Below are 24303 nucleotides of genomic sequence, written 5' to 3' on the forward strand. Positions count from 1 at the left end.
AACAATTGGTACTATGGTGAATTACCTGATAACATGCTCTTTGTCTATATTCATCCTATCCGTATTTGAGCTGTTTGTATGTATGCGTACATTATAACCCTCCTGGCTTATATTTATAGTGCAGTCAGGGTGTGGGTAGAAATGTGCATATAATCAGGTAGGTTGAAGGAAGATTCAGCTGAACTTTGCCAACTTCCTTGTTAATTACTGAGGGGAGAGGTTTAGGTGAGGTTAGGATATGAGTCAGGTGCATGGAGTTAAGTGGTAGGGTTAGCCACCATTTAAAACAAAAGGGATGATGGCCAACATTGAAAACAAAAGGGATGATAGGCACCATTTGTCTATCGAAACAAGTAGAACAATTTATCCTGGGGCTTATTTTTCATATCAATGCAATCTTGAAGAAAATGGAGGGATCAACTTGTTGATTTATTAAGTCTTTATTGTCCTGGCATTTCAGTAGAAATCTAAACAACATGGATAACAAACACCAACATGTTTTGGCTTGGTATCTGCCTACACCAGGTATTCAAACCTTTCCCCCCTGGTGAAGTCAGCCGAAATGCATTGGTGTTTGTTTGGTAGTCATTTGTCTGTTTTCTGACAGTCATAGCCTACCCTTTTCAAAGAGTTACCATGTCTCCATGGCCTCACAGTTTTTACCCATTGGAGTGCACCACCACAATTGCTTATTGTAAAGATGTGATGCTATCTTGTCACGTCTCCCATAAATAGAGTTTTTAATCTCAATGGGATGATTTAGGATAAATAAACCAAATTAGTATTTCTTGATAACAGATGAAGCAGCTTCTCTATGAACCCTGATCAGTATCATCATCATACCTGCTCATAATCTTCCTTGACAATCAAAGCATTCCACTGAGTAGAATGTTAGTGCGTGAGTAACGACACGTGCGGTCCGTTTCCCAGTACTTAAGACAGAAGAGTGGAATGAGTGGAATGTCTCATCAACAATTCCTAGAAGTGTATATGTGGCAGAAAACAACGTTCACATTGTGGTTTCCCCATTATGGTACAGTAAGGGAAAAAGTTTTTGATCCCCTGCTGATTTTTTACGTTTGCCCACTGACAAAGAAATGATCAGTCTATCATTTTAATGGTAGGTTTATTTCAACAGTGAGAGACAGAATAACAACAAAAAAATCGAGAAAAACGCATGTCAAAAATGTTATCAATTAATATGCTTCACCTTGGTGACGTCATCCGCAATCATAACTTTCAGGTTCACTGCTATGCGGATAACACAGCTCTGTTTCCCAATCAGACCCAGTGACCAAGCTAGCGTAGCTGCCCTTCACAAGTGTCTTTCTGACATCAAATGTTGGATGTCTGACTATTTTCTTTTGCTCAATGATAAAAATCTGGTGTTGTTGCATTTGGCCCCCACCTTGCTAAAACTCAGATTGTAGATAACCTTGGTAATTTCTCCACAAATGTAAAGCCTATGAGCAGAAACCGTATTGTCTTCTTTGACCCTGAGCAAAAGCTGCATATAAAAAAGGTTTTCCAGTCCTGCTTTAATTATCCAAGAAATATAGCTAAAGTCAAGTCTTTTATCTCAGTCACTGATCTGGAGAAACTTCTAAACTCAGCAAAAAAAGACACGTCCCTTTTTCAGGACCCTGTCTTTCAAAGAAATTTCATAAAAGTCCAAATAACTTCACAGATCTTCATTGTAAAAGGTTTAAACACTGTTCCCCATGCTTGTTCAATGAACCATAAACAATTAATGAACATGCACCTGTGGAACGGTCGTTAAGATACTAACAGGTTACATACGGTATGCAAATAAGGTCACAGTTATAAAATTTAGGACACTAAAGAAACCTTTCTACTGACTCTGAAAACACCCCAAAAAAAGATGCACAGGGTCCCTGCTCATCTGAGTAAAAGTGCTTTATGCATTCTGCAAGGAGGCATGAGGACTGCAGATGTGGCCAGGGCAATAAATTGCAATGTCCGTAATGTCAGACGCCTAAGACTGCGCTACAGGGAGACAGGACAGACAGCTAATTGTCCTCGCAGTGGCAGACCACGTGTAACAACACCTGCACAGGATCGGTACATCCGAACATCACACCTGCGGGACAGGTACAGGACGGCAACAACAACTGCCCGAGTTACACCAGGAACGCACAATCCCTTCACCAGTGCTCAGACTGTCCGCAATAGGCTGAGAGAGGCTGGACTGAGGGCTTGTAGGCCTGTTGTAAGGCAGGTCCTCACCAGACATCACCGGCAGCAACGTCACCTATGGGCACAACCCCACAGTCGCTGGACCAGACAAGACTGCAAAAAGTGCTCTTCACTGACGAGTCGCGGTTTTGTCTCACCAGGGGTGATGGTTGGATTCACGTTTATCGTCAAAGGAATGAGCGTTACACCGAGACCTGTACTCTGGAGCGAGATCGATTTGGAGGTGGAGGGTCCATCATGGTGTGAGGCGGTGTGTCACAGCATCATCGGACTGAGCTTGTTGTCACTGCAGGCAATCTCAACACTGTGCGTTACAGGAAGACATCCTCCTCCCTCATGTGGTACCCTTCCTGCAGGCTCATCCTGACATGACCCTCTAGCATGACAATGCAACCAGCCATACTGCTCATTCTATACATGATTTCCTGCAAGACAGGAATGTTAGTGTTCTGCAATGGCCAGCGAAGAGCCCGGATCTCAATCCCATTGAGCACGTCTGGGACCTGTTGGATCGGAGGGTGAGGGCTAGGGCCATTCCCCCCGAAATGCCCGGGAACTTGCAGGTGCCTTGGTGGAAGAGTGGGGTAACATCTCACAGCAAGAACTGGCAAATCTGGTGCAGTCCATGAGGAGGATGCAGCTGGTGGCCACACCAGATACTGACTGATACTTTTGACTGATCCCCCCTGTGTTCAGGGACGCATTATTCCATTTCACATGTCTGTGGAACTTGTTCAGATTATGTCTCAGTTGCTGAATCTTGTTATGTTCATACAAATATTTGCACATGTTAAGTTTGCTGAAAATAAACGCAGTTGACAGTATGAGGACTTTTCTTTTTTTGCTGAGTTTACATGTTTTTATTTCCTCACGCCTAGATTACTGTAACTCGTTATATACACCTATCTCAGTAAGAAATCACTCCATTGTCTAATAAAGTTATTTTTATTACTACTATACCCACCCGCATCAAAAGGTAGCAGTGATAAATAATAAGGAAATAAAGAGAGGTAAGGATTTCCCCCAGAAACCCTCCCATGGCATGACATTACATCCCCATTAGTTACAAATAAATTATTGGCATGCTCACCTCTAAGGTATGCAGCAGTGTGACAAGCCCTAGATGAACTCCAGAGGCGAACTGGCTGAAGCAGCCAAAGAAGTCCAAGGCTCCATCTAAGAGTGAATTGATTCTCGATTGCTATACGGTTTTGGAAATATTAGGCTGTATACTTTCATAATGTCACATCTGCTCCTGCCACGCCCTCTAATGCTCATCCAGTGTCTCCTTGACTTGCCGCCACTTCCCAGCGGTCTCTCCCTCTCTTTGTGTGTGTGTGTGTGTGTGTGTGTGTGTGGTCGGAGACAGGTGTGCTGGAGTCAGAGCACATCCCCACCAGCTGCAACCTGTTCCATAATCAAGACCTCTACAAATACTCAGTCCTGCCACTTCCACACTGCCAGATTGTAATCTCTGCTCAGTCAGTCCATGTTTCTAGCCGTTTGTTCCTGTTGTCCTATCGTGCCTGTTTCCCCTAATAACGCTGTTTTCCTCTCCGCTATAGTTCTGCCCGCTCTGACTCTGGTCCCTGTCTCCAGTCCGACATCTCGTCAGTCCTGGATTCCACACTCTACGCTCTCTTGGATTCCCCTCCAGACCTGCTTACCCTGTCCTCACACCTCTCGCTCCAGCCTCAGCTTTCGCACCTGGTTTCCAGCATCCCGCCCGAGCTTCCCCTGGCCTGCACTCAATCTCCCCCAGTGTTTCAATAAATACCTCGGTTACCTCATCCCAGTCTCCTCGTCTGAGACTGCTCTTGGGTTCACCTGTTCCACTCCGCATGACAGATAAAGCATCAAATATCAGTTTATATTTGTCTAAAATAGCACTCAGGTTAAGAATATGGCCACACGTAGCCTGTGTCTTATATGGTTTGTAATCAATTGTTCATTTTCCCCACAATATCTAGCCTAGGTTGGATTTCAGGCTACTCAAGTATTGGATTGCTTGTATTTTTCCATCTTCTTTTGCCTCAATTAACTGATTAGAAAATGGTACCATGTAAAAGATAGTTTGAAACTTTGTGAGAGAATCTTAATTGTTTAATGAAAAGTCAAGAAAACACAAAATAACAACAATTCCAACACATGTCAACAAGGTCCTATGGATAGTGGCATGGAATTGGTTTGGGATCAGACCAGAGACACAGTCTTGTACATACAGAAGGGTCCAGGGTGAGGGAGTTATTTCAATACACACAACAGCTACAGCTTTGATTGTCTTAATGACACATAAGGCCTTCTGTATTCTTCAAGAGCGGAGGGAGAACAGACACACTCAGAGCAGGTTTGAGTACTGTACATGTGTGAGTCCCAAAAAAGAATAAATGTTACAATCCAACAAAACCTGCTGCAGCAGTGGCTTATAAACACTAAACGAAAGTGAAAGAGCGTTCATTATTCAGTTGTTCAAAAGAAGGGCAAACATCACATAGTACAGTCACATTATTATGAAGTAGACCGTGTCTATTGCCTGATTCCTGTCACTCTGGATAATCCTTTCAGTTTCCACATGGATTCCACATGGATTGGGGGGGGCACATTTAATGCAATGTATTCACTACTTTACAGCAATTCATGGTCCTCCAGGCATAGCTTACACCACTTTGATTGCACAACTCATGATTTACATATAAATTGAAAGCTGCCACATTTATGAAAACCTTTTAACAAGTATATCTCCCTAGCTCCCTAGTTAGCTTGGTCAGTAACTGCTGTGTACTGTAGACTAAAACAACTTATTCATCTTTATCAATAAGCCCCATTCCGGAAGCTGATGACATTTCAGGACACTCTTGGGCTCATAGCCACTATTTGGGGACCTGGTGTCACGTCCTGACCAGTATAACGGTTATTTGTTATTGTAGTTTGGTCAGGACGTGGCAGAGGGTATTTGTTTTTTTGTGGTTCGGGGTGGTGGTTTATTTAGTAGGGCATTTGATTTATTATTTCCGGGTTATGTTCTTTCTGGTTTGTTGTATGTCTATGTTTAGGTTGATGGGGGGTTGGACTCTCAATTGGATTCAGGTGCTTTCTCGTTGCCTCTGATTGAGAGTCCTATATATGGGTAATTGTTTGGTTTAGTGTTGTGGGAGATTGTCTCTTGTTTTGTGTGTCTATACATGACAAGACTGTTTTGGTGATAGTCTGTTTGTTATTTTGGTGTTCTTTTTTAGTTAAAATAAACTACAAGATGAGCATCCACATTCCTGCTGCGTTTTGGTCCTCCATTCCAGATGACAACCGTGACACCTGGTTTATGGACTATATGTTACAATTTAATGCCCTTTTAATTTAATTGGAATGTTCCGCTTCCTGGCAGCCATGTTGGACGACCAACGCTTTAATTCTCCCGACGACAACAGCCATGTGGCTACCTCAAACTGCATGACAACTGTGCCTAAAACTAGTTGATTCATCACCACAGTTATTTTCTGTGGAGGAAACGGAGTATCTGGGATACACAGTGGGAAGAGGATTAATCAAACCCTAACGTAAGAAGGTGGAGGCACTTAGAGAATGGCCGAAACCAGTAAATAAGAAGAAGGTTCGAGCCTTCCTAGGGCTGACCGGGTACTACCGGAAGTTCATCCCAAGTTATGCGACAGTGGCCGCCCCACTCACCGACATGACTAGAGCCAGAGGGCCAAACATGGTCAAGTGGGATGAAAGGGCAACCAAAGCATTTAGGACATTACAGGAGGCCATCTGCTGTAATCCAGTGCTGGTGGTACCAGACTTTGAGAGAGAGTTTGTGGTTCAGACGGATGCCTCAGAGGTCGGCTTGGGAGCAGTGCTGTCCCAAGAGGTAGAAGGGGTGGAACACCCCATCCTGTTTTTATGCAGGAAGCTGGAACCACGGGAAACCAACTACTCAGTTGTTGAGGAAGAGGCGCTGGCAGTAAAGTGGGCTCTGGAAAGCCTGAAATACTACCTGCTGGGGCGCCACTTCACCCTCATCAGTGACCATGCACCACTCACCTGGATGCATAGGGCTAAAGGGAAGAATGCTCGGGTGATGCGGTGGTTTTTGAGTCTCCAACCGTTTCACTTTGACTTGAAACACAGAGCAGGAAAGGAAATGGGAAATGTGGATGGGTTATCCCGCATGCACACATATTTTGCTGCGGTAGCCCGACCTAGGGGGTCAGATCTAGGGGGGAGATGTGTGGCAAAGAAGGGGGTCGAGTGATAAATGGCAGATATGTGAGGGCAGAACTAATAAACGGGCTCTGCCCGATCACTAAAATGGCCACCCCGATCAGAACTACAGATCACCAAATGGCCGACTGCCAAATCTACAATTCCCAGAAGCAAGGGGAACCCTCAGAAGGTGGAGCCGACCCACAGATAAAGGGTCAAGAAAAACCAGGAAGAGAGAGAGAGGGCGGGAAGGATCTATGAACCATAGAGAAAGAGACAATCTACATTGGCTGGATTTACCGTGTACGAGCTGGACTGTTTTGGACTTACCTGTTGGCGTTTAGACCTGGACCTACCGAGAACCAGATTTGTGTACCGAACCCTGCTATCCTTGACCTTACCTGCGGCCTGGGTGGACCAGGACAGATTAACAAACCCACAGGTACTGTCATGTTCGAAATAACTTTCATTCTGTGCTGACTTTGGTGACAGTTTCCCACTTAATTTGTGACAAACGCTCCTAACTTTGAAGAGGTTTGCCACATATAATAAACACAGAAATTCGAGCCGTTGGTCATTAATATGGTCAAATCCGGACACTGTCATTTCGAAAACAAAACGTTTATTCTTTCAGTGAAAGACGGAACTGTTCCGAATTTTATCGAACGGGCGGCAACCCTAAGTCTAAATATTGCTGTAACATTGCACAAGCTTCAATGTTATGTCATAATTATGTAAAATGCTGGCAAATTAGTTCGCAACGAGCCAGGCTGCCCAAACTGTTGCATATACCCTGACTCTGCAAGCAATGAACGCAAGTGACACAATTTCCCTAGTTTAATATTGCCTGCTAACATGAATTTCATTTAACTAAATATGCAGATTTAAAAAAATATACTTCTGTGTATTGATTTTAAGAAAGGCATTGATGTTTATGGTTAGGTACATTCATACAATGATTGTGCTTTTTTCGCGAATGCGCTTTTGTTAAATCATCCCCCATTTGGCAAAGTTAGGCTGGCGAAGTAGGATTCGATAAAAAATGAACAGGCACCGCAGTGACTATATGCAATGCAGGACAAGCTAGTTAACCTAGTAATATCATCAACCATGTGTAGTTAACTAGTGATTATGTGAAGATTGATTGTTTTTTATAAGATAAGTTTAAATGCTAGCTAGCAACTTACCTTGGCTCCTTGCTGCACTTGCGTAACATCTGGTCAGCCTGCCACGCAGTTTCCTCATGGAATGCAATGTAATCGGCCATAATCGGCGTCCAAAAATGCATATTACCGATTGTTATGAAATCTTGAAATCGGCCCTGCCGATTAATCGGTCGATCTCTACTGAGAGATATAGGATCAGTCATGATGTATCGTATGCAAAGACCGTAAAGCAAATTGGTAGAACTACAGTTTGGACTGATGGAGCTTACATGGATGTACATGTAGTAAGTGGACCTACTGTCTGGGCTGGTGCTTCTGATGGACCTGGCGTGGTTTCGAGGCCTGTTAAGAAATCTTGTTATGAATGTGTGGTGTCAAAGGACACTTTGATAATGAATAAAGTTGACTATATAGCTTTTATTGGTAAGGTTATCAATACGACTCGGGTTGTGGAAAGCAGAAATGCCAGGATAAAGGTTATTGTGGAGACAGCAAAAGAGATATTGGGGGTAACAGATGTTACTATTGAAATGTTGTTGACATGCTGAACAATCCTAAGGGAGAGTATTTCAGCATGATATAAAGTTTAATGGGGTTGGGGAGGGGTTTTGGGGGGAGGGTGTAGTAGAAGTTAGGGATTTAATTGGTTTAGAATTTCATGGTAGTACAGAATTATCATACATTCCAGCACAGTAGGTAGCAGCATGCACTTAAACAATTGTCTGCGGACCGCCATGATATCATAGAAGAAGATGAAAAACACCATTGGTGACACCAATGAGATGAGACTGGAGAGCTGTAAGAAAGGCGAAGAAACATTTCTGCCCGTAAAGACCAGAACCCAGACAGCTGTCAGTACAAGGTCTGCTACGATCATTACATCACTGGTAAATCAAGACTAATCGATTTAGAGTTTAGTTTAGCTTTTCTACTAACCAGGTGTTAACAACACTAAATTAGCTAGATAGCTTGTAGTCTATACAATTCGCATGTGTCGCGTGAGTTTTAAGTTTTGGGGAAGCTATATTTCACCATAAAAATCCACATTTATAACAGGATGATTGCATGCCTCTGTCATACCATTTGCAGACTAATGTAAGCCTACTATTCCTAATGTGGTGAGTAGATTGGATAAATTTTGGTTATTAATGAGCACATAGTGGCATAGGTTTATAGGCTATATCAGAGACGTTTCTTTCCTTTGCACAGGAAAAATGTGGCCTTTGATAAACGTGACATACAATTCTACTACACTTTATATGACTGGAGACATTAGCAGAATCTTCTTTAATACGATGGTAGCCTAGGCTGACAACAATAAAAACAACATTGTCTTGAACGCAACCATGTAGTCTAGGCCTATGTAAATGAGCCTTGGCAAAAAGGGCTCCACATTTTGTCAAATTAATATCAAAAGTTTTTTTTTTTCTTTGCATTTTAGCTAAGACTTACCCTTTTCCTATCCTTAACCTAATTCTACTAACATGTAGCTTAAATTCTCATCTGCTACTAAATGTCAAATATGATGTTAATTTGACAAAAGCTGGATCCCTTCTATCTATGACCATGAAAAGGGGAGATGCAAATTGTACAAATTGTACGTCCATATAGCCTGGAGGACATTATTGTCCAAAAAACCTCCAATGATTATCATTCATTCATAAGATAACCCAATGATAATTTGTTGAGAACTTTATTCATGAGAGGATGGAAAATGTATGGAGATTACAGCATAAGACAAAGACCTTAATGGGATAGTTAACAGAGCAGGTTGTCTAATTAGTTGTTCCAGCCCAACCATAGATGTAATATTTATATGACACTAAAACACCTGAATTAAACACAACCAAACAATTAAGAGCCCTGATGGAATAGGTGACCCGAAAAGTGCTATTCTAACATCGGGTGTGCTTTTCATTTGTTTATGCACTACTGTAGGTTCACCAGCTGCCAAGACCCATGTCGACTGGATTCCCACTGAGAAGATGAGCAAAGCTGCAGCAGCATTAGTTTCTACTCCTACTACTTTGTCCGTTTTCAGATATGAAAGGAGACATCCCTCAGTTATATGAGATGGTTGTCATATGCTGTGCTTTGATCAATCTGAATAATTCTGTTGTGCCATTTGAGTAGAGCGCCTTCAGACCGCTTGACTTTTTCCACATTTTGTTATGTTAATATAGATTTTTTTTGAATGCATCTATCTACACACAATACACCATAATGACAAAGTGAAAACAGGTTTAGCCATTTTTGTACATTTATTTAAAACAGAAATACCTTATTTACATAAGTATTCAGACCTTTTGCTATGAGACTCGTAATTGAGCTCAGGTGCATCCTGTTTCCATTGATCATCCTTGATGTTTCTACAACTTGATTGGAGTCCACCTGTGGTAAATTCAAATGATTGGACATGATTTGGTAAGGCATACACCTGTCTATATAAGGTTCCACACTTGACAGTGCATGTCAGAGCAAAAACCAAGCCATGTGGTCGAAGGAATTGTCCGTAGAGCTCCGAGACAGGATTGTGTCAAGGTGCAGATCTGAGGAAGGGTACCAAAACATTTCTGCAGCATTGAAGGTTTGCAAGAGAAATGTGGCCTACATCATTCTTAAATGGAAGAAGTTTGGAACCACCAAGACTCTTCCTAGAGCTGGCCACCCGGCCAAGCTGAGCAATCGGGGGAGAAGGACCTTGGTCAGGGAGATGCCCAAGAACCCAATGGTCACTCTGACAAGAGCTTCAGAGTTCCTCTGTGGAGATGGGAGAACCTTCCAGAAGGACTACCATCTCTGCAGCACTCCACCAATCACGCCATTATGGTAGAGTGGCCAGACGGAAGCCACTCCTCAGTAAAAGGCATATGACAGCTCGCTTTGACTTTGACAAAAGGCACCTAAAAGACTCTCAGACCATGAGAAACAAGGTCCTCTGGTCTGATGAAACAAAGATTTAACACTTTGGCCTGAATGCCAAGCTTAACGTCTAGAGGAAACCTGGCACCATCTCTACGGTGAAGCATGGTGGTGGCAGCATCATGCTGTGGGGATGTTTTTCAGCAGCAGGGACTGGGAGACTAGTCAGGATCGAGGGAAAGATAAATGGAGCAAAGTACAGTGAGATCCTTGATGAAAACCTGCTCCAGAGCGCTCAGGACCTCAGACTGGAGCGAAGGTTCACCTTCAAACGGGACAACGACTTTAAGCACACAGCCAAGACAATGCAGGAGTGGCTTCGGTTCAAGTCTCTGTATGGCCTTGAGTTGCCCAGCCAGAGCCCGGAATTGAACCCAATCGAACATCTCTGGAGAGACCTGAAAATTGCTGTGCAGCAACGCTCACCATCCAACCTGACAGCTTGAGAGCATCTGCAGAGAAGAATGGGAGAAACTCCCCAAATACAGGTGTGCCAAGCTTGTAGCATCATACCCAAGAAGACTCGAGGCTGTAATCGCTGCCAAAGGTGCTTCAACAAAGTACTGAGTAAAGGGTCTGAATACTTATGTAAATGTAATATTTCAGTTTTTTACATTTTTAAAACATTTGCAAAAATGTCTAAAAACCTGTATTTGTTTTGACATTCTGGGGTATTGGGTGTAGATTAATGAGAATACAAAACAATTTAATACATTTTAGAATAAGGCTGTAATGGAACAAAATGTGGAAAAGTGAAGGGATCTGAATACTTTCCGAATGCACTGTAAGTTGAATCAGCTATGTTTGTCCGGGGCTACAACAAAAATGTATGCCTGCGTGGGGGGACTCAAGGACTGGAGTTGGGAACCACTGCTGTAGGCCTATGGCTGCATTGGCATTACATGCCATACACTGAACAAAAATATAAAACGCAACATACAACAATTTCAAAGACGTTACTGAATTACAGTTCATATAAGAAAATCAGTCAGCTGAAGTAAATTCATTAGGACCTAATCTATGGATTTCACATGACTGGGAATACATTTACATTTTACATTTACATTTAAGTCATTTAGCAGACGCTCTTATCCAGAGCGACTTACAAATTGGTGCATTCACCTTATGATATCCAGTGGAACAACCACTTTACAATAGTGCATCTGAATCTTTTAAGGGGGGGGGTTAGAAGGATTACTTTATCCTATCCCAGGTATTCCTTAAAGAGGTGGGGTTTCAGGTGTCTCCGGAAGGTGGTGATTCACTCCGCTGTCCTGGCGTCGTGAGGGAGCTTGTTCCACCATTGGGGTGCCAGAGCGGCGAACAGTTTTGACTGGGCAGAGCGGGAACTGTGCTTCCTCAGAGGTAGGGAGGCGAGCAGGCCAGAGGTGGATGAACGCAGTGCCCTTGTTTGGGTGTAGGGCCTGATCAGAGCCTGAAGGTACGGAGGTGCCGTTCCCCTCACAGCTCCGTAGGCAAGCACCATGGTCTTGTAGCGGATGCGAGCTTCGACTGGAAGCCAGTGGAGAGAGCGGAGGAGCGGGGTGACGTGAGAGAACTTGGGAAGGTTGAACACCAGACGGGCTGCGGCGTTCTGGATGAGTTGTAGGGTTTAATGGCACAGGCAGGGAGCCCAGCCAACAACGAGTTGCAGTAATCCAGACGGGAGATGACAAGTGCCTGGATTAGGACCTGCGCCGCTTCCTGTGTGAGGCAGGGTCGTACTCTGCGAATGTTGTAGAGCATGAACCTACAGGATCGGGTCACCGCCATGATGTTAGTGGAGAACGACAGGGTGTTGTCCAGGGTCACGCCGAGGCTCTTAGCACTCTGGGAGGAGGACACAAGGGAGTTGTCAACCGTGATGGCGAGATCATGGAACGGGCAGTCCTTCCCCGGGAGGAAGAGCAGCTCCGTCTTGCCGAGGTTCAGCTTGAGGTGGTGATCCGTCATCCACACTGATATGTCTGCCAGACATGCAGAGATGCGATTTGCCACCTGGTTGTCAGAAGGGGGAAAGGAGAAGATTAATTGTGTGTCATCTGCATAGCAATGATATGAGAGACCATGTGAGGATATGACAGAGCCAAGTGACTTGGTGTATAGCGAGAATAGGAGAGGGCCTAGAACAGAGCCCTGGGGGACACCAGTGGTGCGAGCACATGGTGCGGAGACAGATTCTCGCCACGCCACCTGGTAGGAGCGACCTGTCAGGTAGGATGCAATCCAGGCGTGGGCCACGCCGGAGATGCCCAGCTCGGAGAGGGTGGAGAGGAGGATCTGATGGTTCACAGTATCAAAGGCAGCAGATAGGTCTAGAAGGATGAGAGCAGAGGAGAGAGAGTTAGCTTTAGCAGTGCGGAGAGCCTCCGTGACACAGAGAAGAGCAGTCTCAGTTGAATGCCAAGTCTTGAAACCTGACTGATTAGGATCAAGAAGGTCATTCTGAGAGAGATAGCAAGAGAGCTGGCCAAGGACGCACGTTCAAGAGTTTGAGAGAAAGGAAAGAAGGGATACTGGTCTGTAGTTGTTGACATCGGAGGGATCGAGTGTAGGTTTTTTCAGAAGGGGTGCAACTCTCGTTCTCTTGAAGACGGAAGGGACGTAGCCAGCAGTCAAGGATGAGTTGATGAGCGAGGTGAGAAGGTCTCCGGAAATGGTCTGGAGAAGAGAGGAGGGGATAGGGTCAAGTGGGCAGGTTGTTGGGCGGCCGGCCGTCACAAGACGCAAGATTTCATCTGGAGAGAGAGGGGAGAAAGAGGTCAAAGCACAGGGTAGGGCAGTGTGAGCAGGACCAGCGGTGTCGTTTGACTTAGCAAACGAGGATCGGATGTCGTCAACCTTCTTTTCAAAATGGTTGACAAAGTCATCCGCAGAGAGGGAGGGGGGGGGGAGGAGAAGGTAGCAAAGAGCTTCCTAGGGTTAGAGGCAGATGCTTGGAGTTTAGAGTGGTAGAAAGTGGCTTTAGCAGCAGAGACAGAAGAGGAAAATGTAGAGAGGAGGGAGTGAAAGGATGCCAGGTCCGCAGGTAGGCGAGTTTTCCTCCATTTCCGCTCGGCTGCCCGGAGCCCTGTTCTGTGAGCTCGCAGTGAGTCGTCGAGCCACGGAGCAGGAGGGGAGGACCGAGCCGGCCTGGAGGATAGGGGACAGAGGAAATCAAAGGATGCAGAGAGGGAAGAGAGGAGGGTTGAGGAGGCAGAATCAGGAGATAGGTTGGAGAAGGTTTGAGCAGAGGGAAGAGATGATAGGATGGAAGAGGAGAGAGTAGCGGGAGAGAGAGAGCGAAGGTTGGGACGGCGCATTACCATCCGAGTAGGGGCAGAGTGAGAAGTGTTGGATGAGAGCGAGAGGGAAAAGGATACAAGGTAGTGGTCGGAGACTTGGAGGGGAGTTGCAATGAGATTAGTGGAAGATGAGGTCTAGTAATCTAGTAAAGATGAGGTCAAGCGTATTGCCTGCCTTGTGAGTAGGGGGGAAGGTGAGAGGGTGAGGTCAAAAGAGGAGAGGAGTGGAAAGAAGGAGGCAGAGAGGAATGAGTCAAAGGTAGACGTGGGGAGGTTAAAGTCACCCAGAACTGTGAGAGGTGAGCCATCCTCAGGAAAGGAACTTATCAAGACGTCAAGCTCATTGATGAACTCTCCAAGGGAACCTGGAGGGCGATAAATGATAAGGATGTTAAGCTTGAAAGGGCTGGTAACTGTGACAGCATGGAATTCAAATGAGGAGATAGACAGATGGGTCAGGGAAGAAAGAGAGAATGTCCACTTGGGAGAGATGAGGATTCCAGTGCCACCACCCCGCTGGCTCGATGCTCTAGGGGTATGCGAGAACACGTAGGCAGACGAGGAGAGAGCAGTAGGAGTAGCAGTGTTATCTGTGGTAATCCATGTTTCCGTCAGCGCCAGGAAGTCTAGGGACTGGAGGGTAGCATAGGCTGAGATGAACTCAGCCTTGTTGGCCGCAGACCGGCAGTTCCAGAGGCTGCCGGAGACCTGGAACTCCACGTGGGTCGTGCGCGCTGGGACCACCAGGTTAGAGTGGCAGCGGCCACGCGGTGTGGAGCGTTTGTATGGCCTGAAGAATACAGATACAGTTGAAGTCAGAAGTTTACATAGACTTAGGTTGGAGTCATTTAAACTCGTTTTTCAACCACTCCACAATTTATTGTTAACAAACTATAGTTTTGGCAAGTCGGTTAGGACATCTACTTTGTGCATGACACAAGTCATTTTTCCAATTATTTCACTGTATCACATTTCCAGTGGGTCAGAAGTTTACATAAACTAAGTTGACTGTGCATTTAAACAGCTTGGAAAATTCCAGAAAATGTTATGGCTTTAGAAGCTTCCGATAGGCTAATTGACATAATTTGAATCAATGGAGGTGTACCTGTGGATGTATTTCAAGGCCTACCTTCAAACTCAGTGCCTCTTTGCTTGACATCACAGGAAAATCAAAAGAAATCAGCCAAGACCTCAGAAAATGATTGTAGACCTCCACAAGTCTGGTTCATCCTTGGGAGCAATTTCCAAATGCCTGAAGGTACCACGTTCATCTGTACAAACAATAGAATGCAAGTATAAACACCATGGGACCACGCAGCCGTCATACTGTTCAGGAAGGAGACGCGTTCTGTCTCCTAGAGATGAACATACTTTGAGGCGAAAGTGCAAATCAATCCCAGAACAACAGCAAAGGATCTTGTGAAGATGCTGGAGGAAACAGGTACAAAAGTATCTATATCCACAGTAAACGAGTCCTATATCGACATAAACTGAAAGGCTGCTCAGCAAGGAAGAAGCCACTGCTCCAAAACCGCCATACAAAAGCAAGACTACGGTTTGCAACTGCACATGGGGACAAAGATGGCACTTTTTGGAGAAATGTCCTCTGGTCTGATGAAACAAAAATAGAACTGTTTGGCCATAATGAACATCGTTATGTTTGGAGGAAAATGGGGGAGGCTTGCAAGCCGAAGAACACCATCCCAACCGTGAAGCACGAGGGGTGGAAGCATCATGTTGTGGGGGTGCTTTGCTGCAGGAGGGACTGGTGCACTTCACAAAATAGATGGCATCATGAGGGATGAAAATGATGTGGATATATTGAAGCAACATCTCAAGACATCAGTCAGGAAGTTAAAGCTTGGTCACAAATGGGTCTTCCAAATGGACAATGACCCCAAGCATACTTCCAAAGTTGTGGCAAAATACCTTAAGGACAACAAAGTCAAGGTATTGGAGTGGCCATCACAAAGCCCTGACCTCAATCCCATAGAAAATGTGTGGGCAGAACTAAAAAAGTGTGTGCGAGCAAGGAGGCCTACAAACCTGACTCAGTGACACCAGCTCTGTCAGGAGGAATGGGACAAAATTTACCCAACTTATTGTGGAAGGCTACCCGAAACGTTGGACCCAAGTTAAACAATTTAAAGGCAAAGCTACCAAATACTAATTGAGTGTATGTAAACTTCTGACCCACTGGGAATGTGATGAAAGAAATAAAAGCTGAAATAAATCATTCTCTCTACTATTATTCTGACATTTCACATTCTTAAAATAAAGTGGTGATCCTAATTGACCTAAAACAGGGAATATTTACTTGGATTAAATGTCAGGAATTGTGAAAAACGGAGTTTAAATGTATTTGTCTAAGGTGTATGTAAACTTCCGACTTCAACTGTATGCATCTGTTGGCAACAGATACCTTTTTTTAAGTTAAGGGTGTGGATCAGAAAACCAGTCAGTATCTGGTGTGACCACCATTTGCCTCATGCAGCTCGACATCTCTTAAGCATAGAGTTGATCAGGCTGTTGATTGTGGAATGTTGTTCCACTCCTCTTCAATGGCTCTGCGAAGCTGCTGGATATTGGCGGGAGCAGGAAGCATCCCAAACATTCTCAATGGGTGACATGTCTGGTGAGTTTTGTGGTGGATGAATCAGAATTAGTTGGGTAACATAGATGATTAAGATGTTTTATTTGCATAATATGCTTATGTGAGGTACTTGTCATTAGAAAGTGTCCTTTGGACTCTGGTGTCTTTCAGTTGCACGTTTCCCTTAGCTGGGGCTCAGTCACCTGGGGTCCAGAGAGGGGAGAGGTCAGACTTGTTTTTTACATGTCTCTGTTGCTATGCAGAATATCAGCAAGAGAGGATGACAGACTGAAACTGTCTTCATATGTGAATATGTCTTTACCTATTCTTAAACCATGTGAAGGGATGGCGTGATTAATGGGGAACCAATTATTTGTCTCCACAATGTCTGTGCGCAGGTCACTCCCCTCAGTGAGCTTGTCCAGGAGTAGGGTCAAGAAGGGGTTTTGCTTGAGATGGGAGTATCTAGAGTTGACAATTGATATATGCCATTGGATTAAATGGTGTTTTTGTTCTATGAAGTACCAGGGACGAGATTAGAACCTCGTCATTAGGGACCAAACTGAACGATAATTTATAGTGAATGCTATCTGGCTGTAGATACTCCTCTCTAAATTAAACAGTCTTTCTTTGTGAACCGTTCCTAAATGTCTGTGGTTTGTCATGTCAAAGGGGGTGGATATTTGCTATAAAATATCTCAGTAGCCATTGTGTTGAAACCTTCCTGGTTCATTCCAGAGAGTGCATTATTGAAGGTCAAGTGCTTTTGTAAAAGTATCTTAAGTATTAAAGATGTAGTTTAACTCGGACTGGTGTGTTTGTAACTCTCCTCATTTGGTAATGCAGAAATTGGCCACCACAGTATGCAGGCCATGGAAGAACTGGGACATTTTCAACTTCCAGGAATTGTGTACAGATCCTCGCTACATTGGGCTGTGCATTATCATGCGGAAACATGAGGTGATGGCAGCAGAGGAATGGCACAACAATGGACCTCAGGATCCCGTCACTGTGTCTCTGTGCATTCAATTTGCCATTGATAAAATGCAATTGTGTTTGTTGTCCATAGCTTATGCCTGCCCATACCATAACCCCACCGCCACCATGGGGCACTCTGTTGACAACGTTGACATCTGCCCAGTACAGTAGAAACCGGGATTCATCCGTGAAGAGCACATTTCTCCAGTGTGCCAGTAGCCAGCGAAAGTGAGCATTTGGGGTTTTTCTTTATTTTTACTATTTTCTACATTATAGAATAAAAGTGAAGACATCAAAACTATGAATTAACACATATGGAATCATGTATTAACCAAAAAAGTGTTAATCAAATAAAAATACATTTTATTTTTGAGATTCTTCAAAGTAGCCACCCTTTGCCTTGATGACAAGGGGTATAACATTTATTGGAATGACTGGAATTCTGATAGACTTTGGTTTTTAATGTAAATATATAACTGAATATTATTATTATTATTATTATATGTAGTAGAAAGCGATGGGTTAGAAGAAGCCTACATAACCTACCCATAAAGTAAAATGTTACCTCCATATATGGCCAGCTATGTAAACTTTAACATTGATTTACCCTGCAGTAGATGTCGTTCAATTGGTGATGTACATGTTGTTGTAATCTAAAAGTAACTGAATGTAATCAGATTACGTTACTCAGTTTGGGTAATCCAAAAGTTCTGTTACTGATTACAATTTGGACAGGTAACTAGTAACTAACAGATTACATTTAGAAAGTAACCTACCCAACCCTAATTAAGAAGAACCAGTTCTTTCCCTTCAGACTAACAGGAAACCGTTGGTCTCACCTGTCAGCTCTTGGCTGTGTCCCAAGAACATAATGGGACATCCTTCTCATGCAACACACACAAAACAGTTACAACAGGCCTATACTAATGCACGCACAATTCCATCTCATATGATCTAGTTTCTTTAACAATCCCAACCTTAATGCCTAAGAAACTAGGCTTAAGGAAACATTTTTTAGTACACAAGCATCAGTAAGGTTTAACAGAAAGTTCCCTCACAACTATCACACCAATATTACTTTTTCTGAACTGGCAACCAGTCAATTTAGAATAGATTTTAAAATTGTATCAAAATCCGTGTTGGTTTGAAGAATACAAGCTACAACAATTGATTACACATGTATATTCAGACAGGATTCGTTTTTCTGGGTCGGTAAATGTAATTATGTGCACAAAACACCACATCTGTAATTTTAGTCGCGTCCGAATCTTCCATGTCAGTAATTTATACATGGCATTTGAGTAACAATTCCAACCAGAATAACCTACTGTTTTTTGGTGAACTCCAAGGTCTTCTGATAGTACTAGTCCCGTGAGAATCAAAATTCCTGTGTTTTGAGAGAAATGTCTGAATTTGACAGGTGTTGCTCGCGGTTTGAGCAAAAAAAAACAATAACCGATTGGATAAATTGAACGAAGTGGTGCGCATAAGCTATAAACGAATGGCCTACATGTACTGTATCAACTTTCACGGTGAATGTCTTTGTTCATGGTTGATTTTGCAAATATGGATGTTAAATGTTTTTCAAAATGGAACCTCTTGAAACTGCTTTTTATCTATCTGAATATTTTCACTAATAGTGGCTGAGACCATACTATTCAAGAATAAAGATTTTTATCGGTTTCCCCAAATACCTGTAGGCCGTCATTGTAAATAAGAATTTGTTCTTAACTGGCTTGCCTTATTTAAATAAAGGTTAAATAAAAAATATATAATAATTACCCGAGGGGAAATGTCATTACCACCACATCATAAAATATGCTATTTTAGTTGAAAAGAAAATTACAGAAATTGTGCCTAGGGTATTTTATAGAACATTTCACATTAAAAAAAAATGTTTTATCATGTTTGTTTTTTTACTCTTTGGAAGTTTATTATATGTAATTATATGTATTCATCATTGTCATGTCTAAATGTCCATATATGCCTTGATGAAACATGTATTGTGTCACGTCCTGACCACAGAGAGCTCTTATTTTCTATGGTAGAGTAGGTCAGGGTGTGACTGGGGGGTTTATTCTAGTTTCATTTTTCTATGTTGTTTGGTTCTAGTTTCTGTTTCACTATGTTGTTTTTTTTGTATGATCCCCAATTAGTGGCAGTTGGTCATCGTTGTCTCTAAATGGGATCATATTTAAGTTGTTTTTCCCACCTTTGTTTTGGGGGAGATTATTTTGAGTTAGTGCATGTAGCACCTCTTCGTCACGGTTTGTTGTTTATTGTATGCATTGTGGAACGATACCACGCTGCGCTTTGGTCTCATTCCGACGACAGTCGTGACATATTGGCTGCAACACAGTCTCACATTCAATTCTTGCATACATGTACATAATGCAATTTGTGAGAAAACACACGAATTCATGTGCTTCTTAATTCGTGCGAAAAGACACACATTTAACCAGTAGGCTACACACAAGCCTTTGCAGCAACCATATAGACGCGATAGTCTATATTTCATTTTGGTTCTGCTTTATGGCTAATTAAACGTTATGAATATACAGAAATGTTGTCTTTGTTTAACCATGTTTTAAAATGTGTCATTGTATGCCTGTATGTACTGTTTTAGACTTGAGAACAGAATTTTTGAGAAAAGACACATTTATGTGAGACTTAATTTGTGTGAAAAAATTGTTTTATTAATGCCAATGCTGTTTTCTGTGCTTGATTTCGCTTAATACTTTGGGATACTGGTGCACTTGTAATCAGAAAGGCCTTTTTGTCGTGTAGGCAACAGTACACGATTTTCTTCATAACACATTTCATATTTTGTGTAGCCTAAATTACACAATTTTCAACATAATGCATTTATTCCATGTTAAACAGGTTAATGTAAAATAATGATTTATGTTGGCTTACACTTATGGCACTTCCAAAGCCTTTCCATTATGATTATTACGGTCCTGTCAATCATGTTATATACTTAGGCTACTGTAACGCGTTCGACCAGTTAGCAAGTCAGAAATGTCAGTTTCCTAGTATCGACTAGCACTTGAATGCAGTGTTATGCTGGCTTCACATTCTCGTGGGAAATGGGAAAATGGGAAGTTTGTCACGTCCTGACCAGTAAAAGGGGTTATTTGTTATTGTAGTTTGGTCAGGGCGTGGCAGGGGGTGTTTGGTTTGTGTGTTTCGGGGTTTTTGGGTTATGTTCTATGTTAGTCTATTTCTATGTTTATTCTAGGTTGTCTAGGTTGGAAGTGTTTGGGATTGGTCTCTAATTGGAGGCAGCTGTATCTCGTTGCCTCTGATTAGAGACTATATTTAAGTAGGTTTTTTTTTTTTTCCTCATTGTGTTTGTGAGTGGTTATTTTCTGTTCAGTGTTTCGTGTACCTGACAGTACTGTTTGGCTGTCTTGTTTTTCTTGTTTTGTTTAGTGTTCTAAATAAAGTTAATTATGAGCACTCAACCCGCTGCGCCTTGGTCTACTCCCTTCGACGGCTGTTACAAAGTTGTAATTCCGACATGATTGTGTTAAAGTGCTTTTGAAGTCGGAACAATTCTTAAACCAATAAGATAGGCAACATCATTTTCTAATTTCCCACTTGTAATTCCTATTTGAAGGGTCATTCAAGTGAAATTTCCCAGTCGGAACTATGAATTTCCGAGAACTCTGATAGCACCTGAACGAGGCATTAGTATGTGTAATAGACAACAGTAGGGTCTGGGTCGAGGCGTGTCCAGCCCTCATACCCATTCACGACCACCGTGGAGTGAGAGTCAGTATCCTACTATGTGTCAACTAGTGTAAATATTGTTTGTGACGTAAGTATGGGGATTGTTATTAAGGTTCTGGTCGTCTGAGATACAGGCTATACAACAAACAATATAACTATAGAATTAAGAAACTAAATTCTATAAAGTAATAATGAAATAAATACAAGAAATAAAATAACATTAACAAATGTTTGGTTACTTTAAGACTAAGTCATGTCTACACAATAATATTGGCGAGGTTCCAATGTTCAGCCCACATACATTGTCTTCAGATGTATTTTATGGGTGATTTTTCCATTGAAAGAAATGTATTTAATCTTCAGCTCCACTCATCCGATACATTTATTTGCTGCAGACAAGAGGATATTCAACAGGTAGGCATTTTGAAACCGTTCAGAGATTACTTGGAGTAATGGCACTGTTTGGGTTCTTTGCCAGAGAAAATGTAAATACATTGTCAATGGCAAGTACTGTTTTCTATGCGTGATTTCACTTAATATTTTGGGGTGTTGTTGAGCTCATTGCAGTCAGAAAACATATGTTGGCCGCAGGGGCGAAAATCTGATATCAACTTTGGGGGGGACAATTACATGAAATTTTCTCAAGAGCAATTCCTGAGGGGGACACCAAAAGTAGTGCTGTAACACATAGCCTACATTGTAATATGGTAAATGTATATTGAGGAACCAAAGAAATAAGGTGTTTGCCGTACTCCTAACTACCGGTACCCAAAACTACACAACTACTCACAACAGCAATACCATTGCCTTTAACAAATCTTAGTTCAGTCACCAGTTTAAGTTGAGATTGGGGGTATCCATGGCATTTTCCAATTATGTTCCTATTTTACAAGTTAAAAAAATGGAGAACCTTTCATAATGTTGCCAAACAAAGACTCAAACTTACCTGAGACTCCCTGTCTCTGCCAGTCTGTCCCTGCATATCTGTCCCCAACTCTGCTGTCTGTGTGCCATCTGTTGCCTGCTCTGCCTAATGACATCATTGTGAAACATTTCCATTAGAATTTCATTTCTTTCTTATGAACATTTTATCAACTAGTCTTTGAGATATTAGGCTACTAGGGTTCTTACTTTGCGTTTTGGTGTACTGAAAAATATTCTGATGTCCGTCTTTTATTTTTCTGCCATTTTTCTACCTGGCTACACACACACAGTGTGTAGGTTATTTACAGTAGGAGATGGGCTTCTATCATCTTATCTTTTATCATTCTATTTGGGCTTCGATCTAAAAGGTAGCTAGCAAATGTGAAACGGATTAAAATGACAAGAGTTGACAGCTGTATGAGTTCACCATTTACACAACATATGCTGCAACCTTTTGTAATTTTAATAGTTTGTTTCATATTGGCTGGCTTCCAACAATAGCTGAATTTGCAAAGCTAGCGAGCACCAATTCATTTTCAGTGGAGTTTGCTATAATCTTTGCTACCCGGGTTAAATAAAATAAATAAATAAAAGTTCCCTTGCGACAATTTAGCTTTTGCAACGAGTCCATTAAATATATTTAAGACAATGGTAGAAGAGAGTGTAGTTCTGTTCAGTTTGGATTTCAGTTTATCGCTAACCTTATCACAGGGACTTTGAAGCACTAACTTACATCATCTGCATGCTGATCTCGGAATAAATTGACGATAGCAAAGATTCCATCTTTGACGAGGCCACATAAATGGAATAGGTACTAGCTAGCTTAATAGTTCATATTTGCGCGCTAGCTCTGCATATTCAGCTAGTGTGTGTGCGCGATTGACTGGATTAACCTCACGTCAGTTATGTTCATTGAGTGCCTTTCAGACAGTGGCTACGACCCCTCTGTTACCTTGCCAGTGGATCAAACCATTGTGAGGAAAAGGGTGGGGGGGGGGGTCGCAATCTTTTGAAACTTAAAAACGCGCTATTAAGTGTCTATAATCAGCACAATTGCTTTCATTGCGTATTATTAATATTATTTAAATGACAGTTATGTTTCAGTGATATATTGGGGGGGACTTTTCATATTTTTCCCAGGATGGGGGGGGGGGTGTCCCCCCCGCGATTTCCGCCCCTGGTTGGCCGATCAAAACCGTTGCGGGTGATGTTGCTTTCTCTCCCCAAGTCGTACGAGAAAATAACGAAAAAAACTGACCCAAGATCGGTACTGTAGATGGGCAACTTCAACCCAACGTAATGCGGAGCGCGTTCCAGCTCGTCAACACAATCGGCTGCAGGGGAGGTTACTTTCTGTGTTGTTCGGTTTATATAAGAATATCAAATTAAATGAATCTAAGAAACGCTCTTCCAGGCAGTTTGAATGTATATTCTTATTCTGTGCAGAATCTGTGTATGTTGACCTACAACACAAATGCGCATCATGACTTCGACAAAAAAGACAACTTGGAACGTACCCGTCATTCCATGCGATCATTCTCTTTCCCGGTAAGTGAAGTATGGAATAAAACAACGTGGTTGTAATCGCTAGTATGTAATGTTATGGAGATTGATTTATATCTTTTTACGACATTTTTCAAACCACTATACATTTTCACTGATCTGTCAAGGTTTTCAATGAAAATATTAGCTATAGAGGTGGGTATAATTTGTGGAACGTTCCAACAGGAATCCGTTCGAAAAACTTCGTAAATATCAAGGTTGTCAACAAACAACGCATACAAAGTCGTATAACGGTAGAATGAGATACCGGGTAGAGAGTGAGCTATGTAATTACGTTTTTCACTCACCACGTTTATTCGGAAAAATGTCTCTTCGTTCTGGTAGCCTCCACCATTCCTCGTTCGTTGGTTTAGTTATTATTTCCGGTGTACCTGCATTCGCCGGTGAACTCTGTTGCGCCTCAATTAGGGAATCGCTATGGTTGAAATGTAACTAATGACTGCCAGCCCCAGTATTTTATTAGCTAGGTGGATTGTACACAATTGTTACCGATGATACTGTATACACCAGCCTACTCGTACTACAGAAACACACATTGTAATTTTGCCAAGTTCTCTCTGTGTTAATCCTGTTTCCCAAATATATCAGCTAACTTGTGTCTGTGTCGATGTTGAGTTCAACTTGCCTAGTTAAAGATTAAAGAAATTAGAACATTTAAATTTCAGGTAACCTCAAGATGCTTGATTCACTACAGCTGCTTTTGAAGAACTTTCCAGTC

General features: G+C 42.4%; 1 protein-coding gene across 1 annotated transcript in view; it reads right to left on the reverse strand.

The window, feature by feature from the left end:
• Nucleotides 1-24090, reverse strand: part of LOC123726588 (uncharacterized) — a 31394-nt gene extending 7304 nt beyond the window's left edge. Inside the window, exons 1-2 of the mRNA XM_045693689.1 lie at nt 23873-24090; nt 22045-22128 (exon numbers count right to left, since the gene is read on the reverse strand). Of these exons, the coding sequence (XP_045549645.1) occupies nt 22045-22112 (68 nt within the window). The 5' untranslated portion in view covers nt 22113-22128; nt 23873-24090. The remainder of the gene's footprint in view (nt 1-22044; nt 22129-23872) is intronic.
• Between the last annotated feature and the right edge of the window lie 213 nt (nt 24091-24303).

The sequence above is a fragment of the Salmo salar genome, chromosome ssa14 (assembly GCF_905237065.1).
Source record: "Salmo salar chromosome ssa14, Ssal_v3.1, whole genome shotgun sequence".
Taxonomy (NCBI): domain Eukaryota; kingdom Metazoa; phylum Chordata; class Actinopteri; order Salmoniformes; family Salmonidae; genus Salmo; species Salmo salar.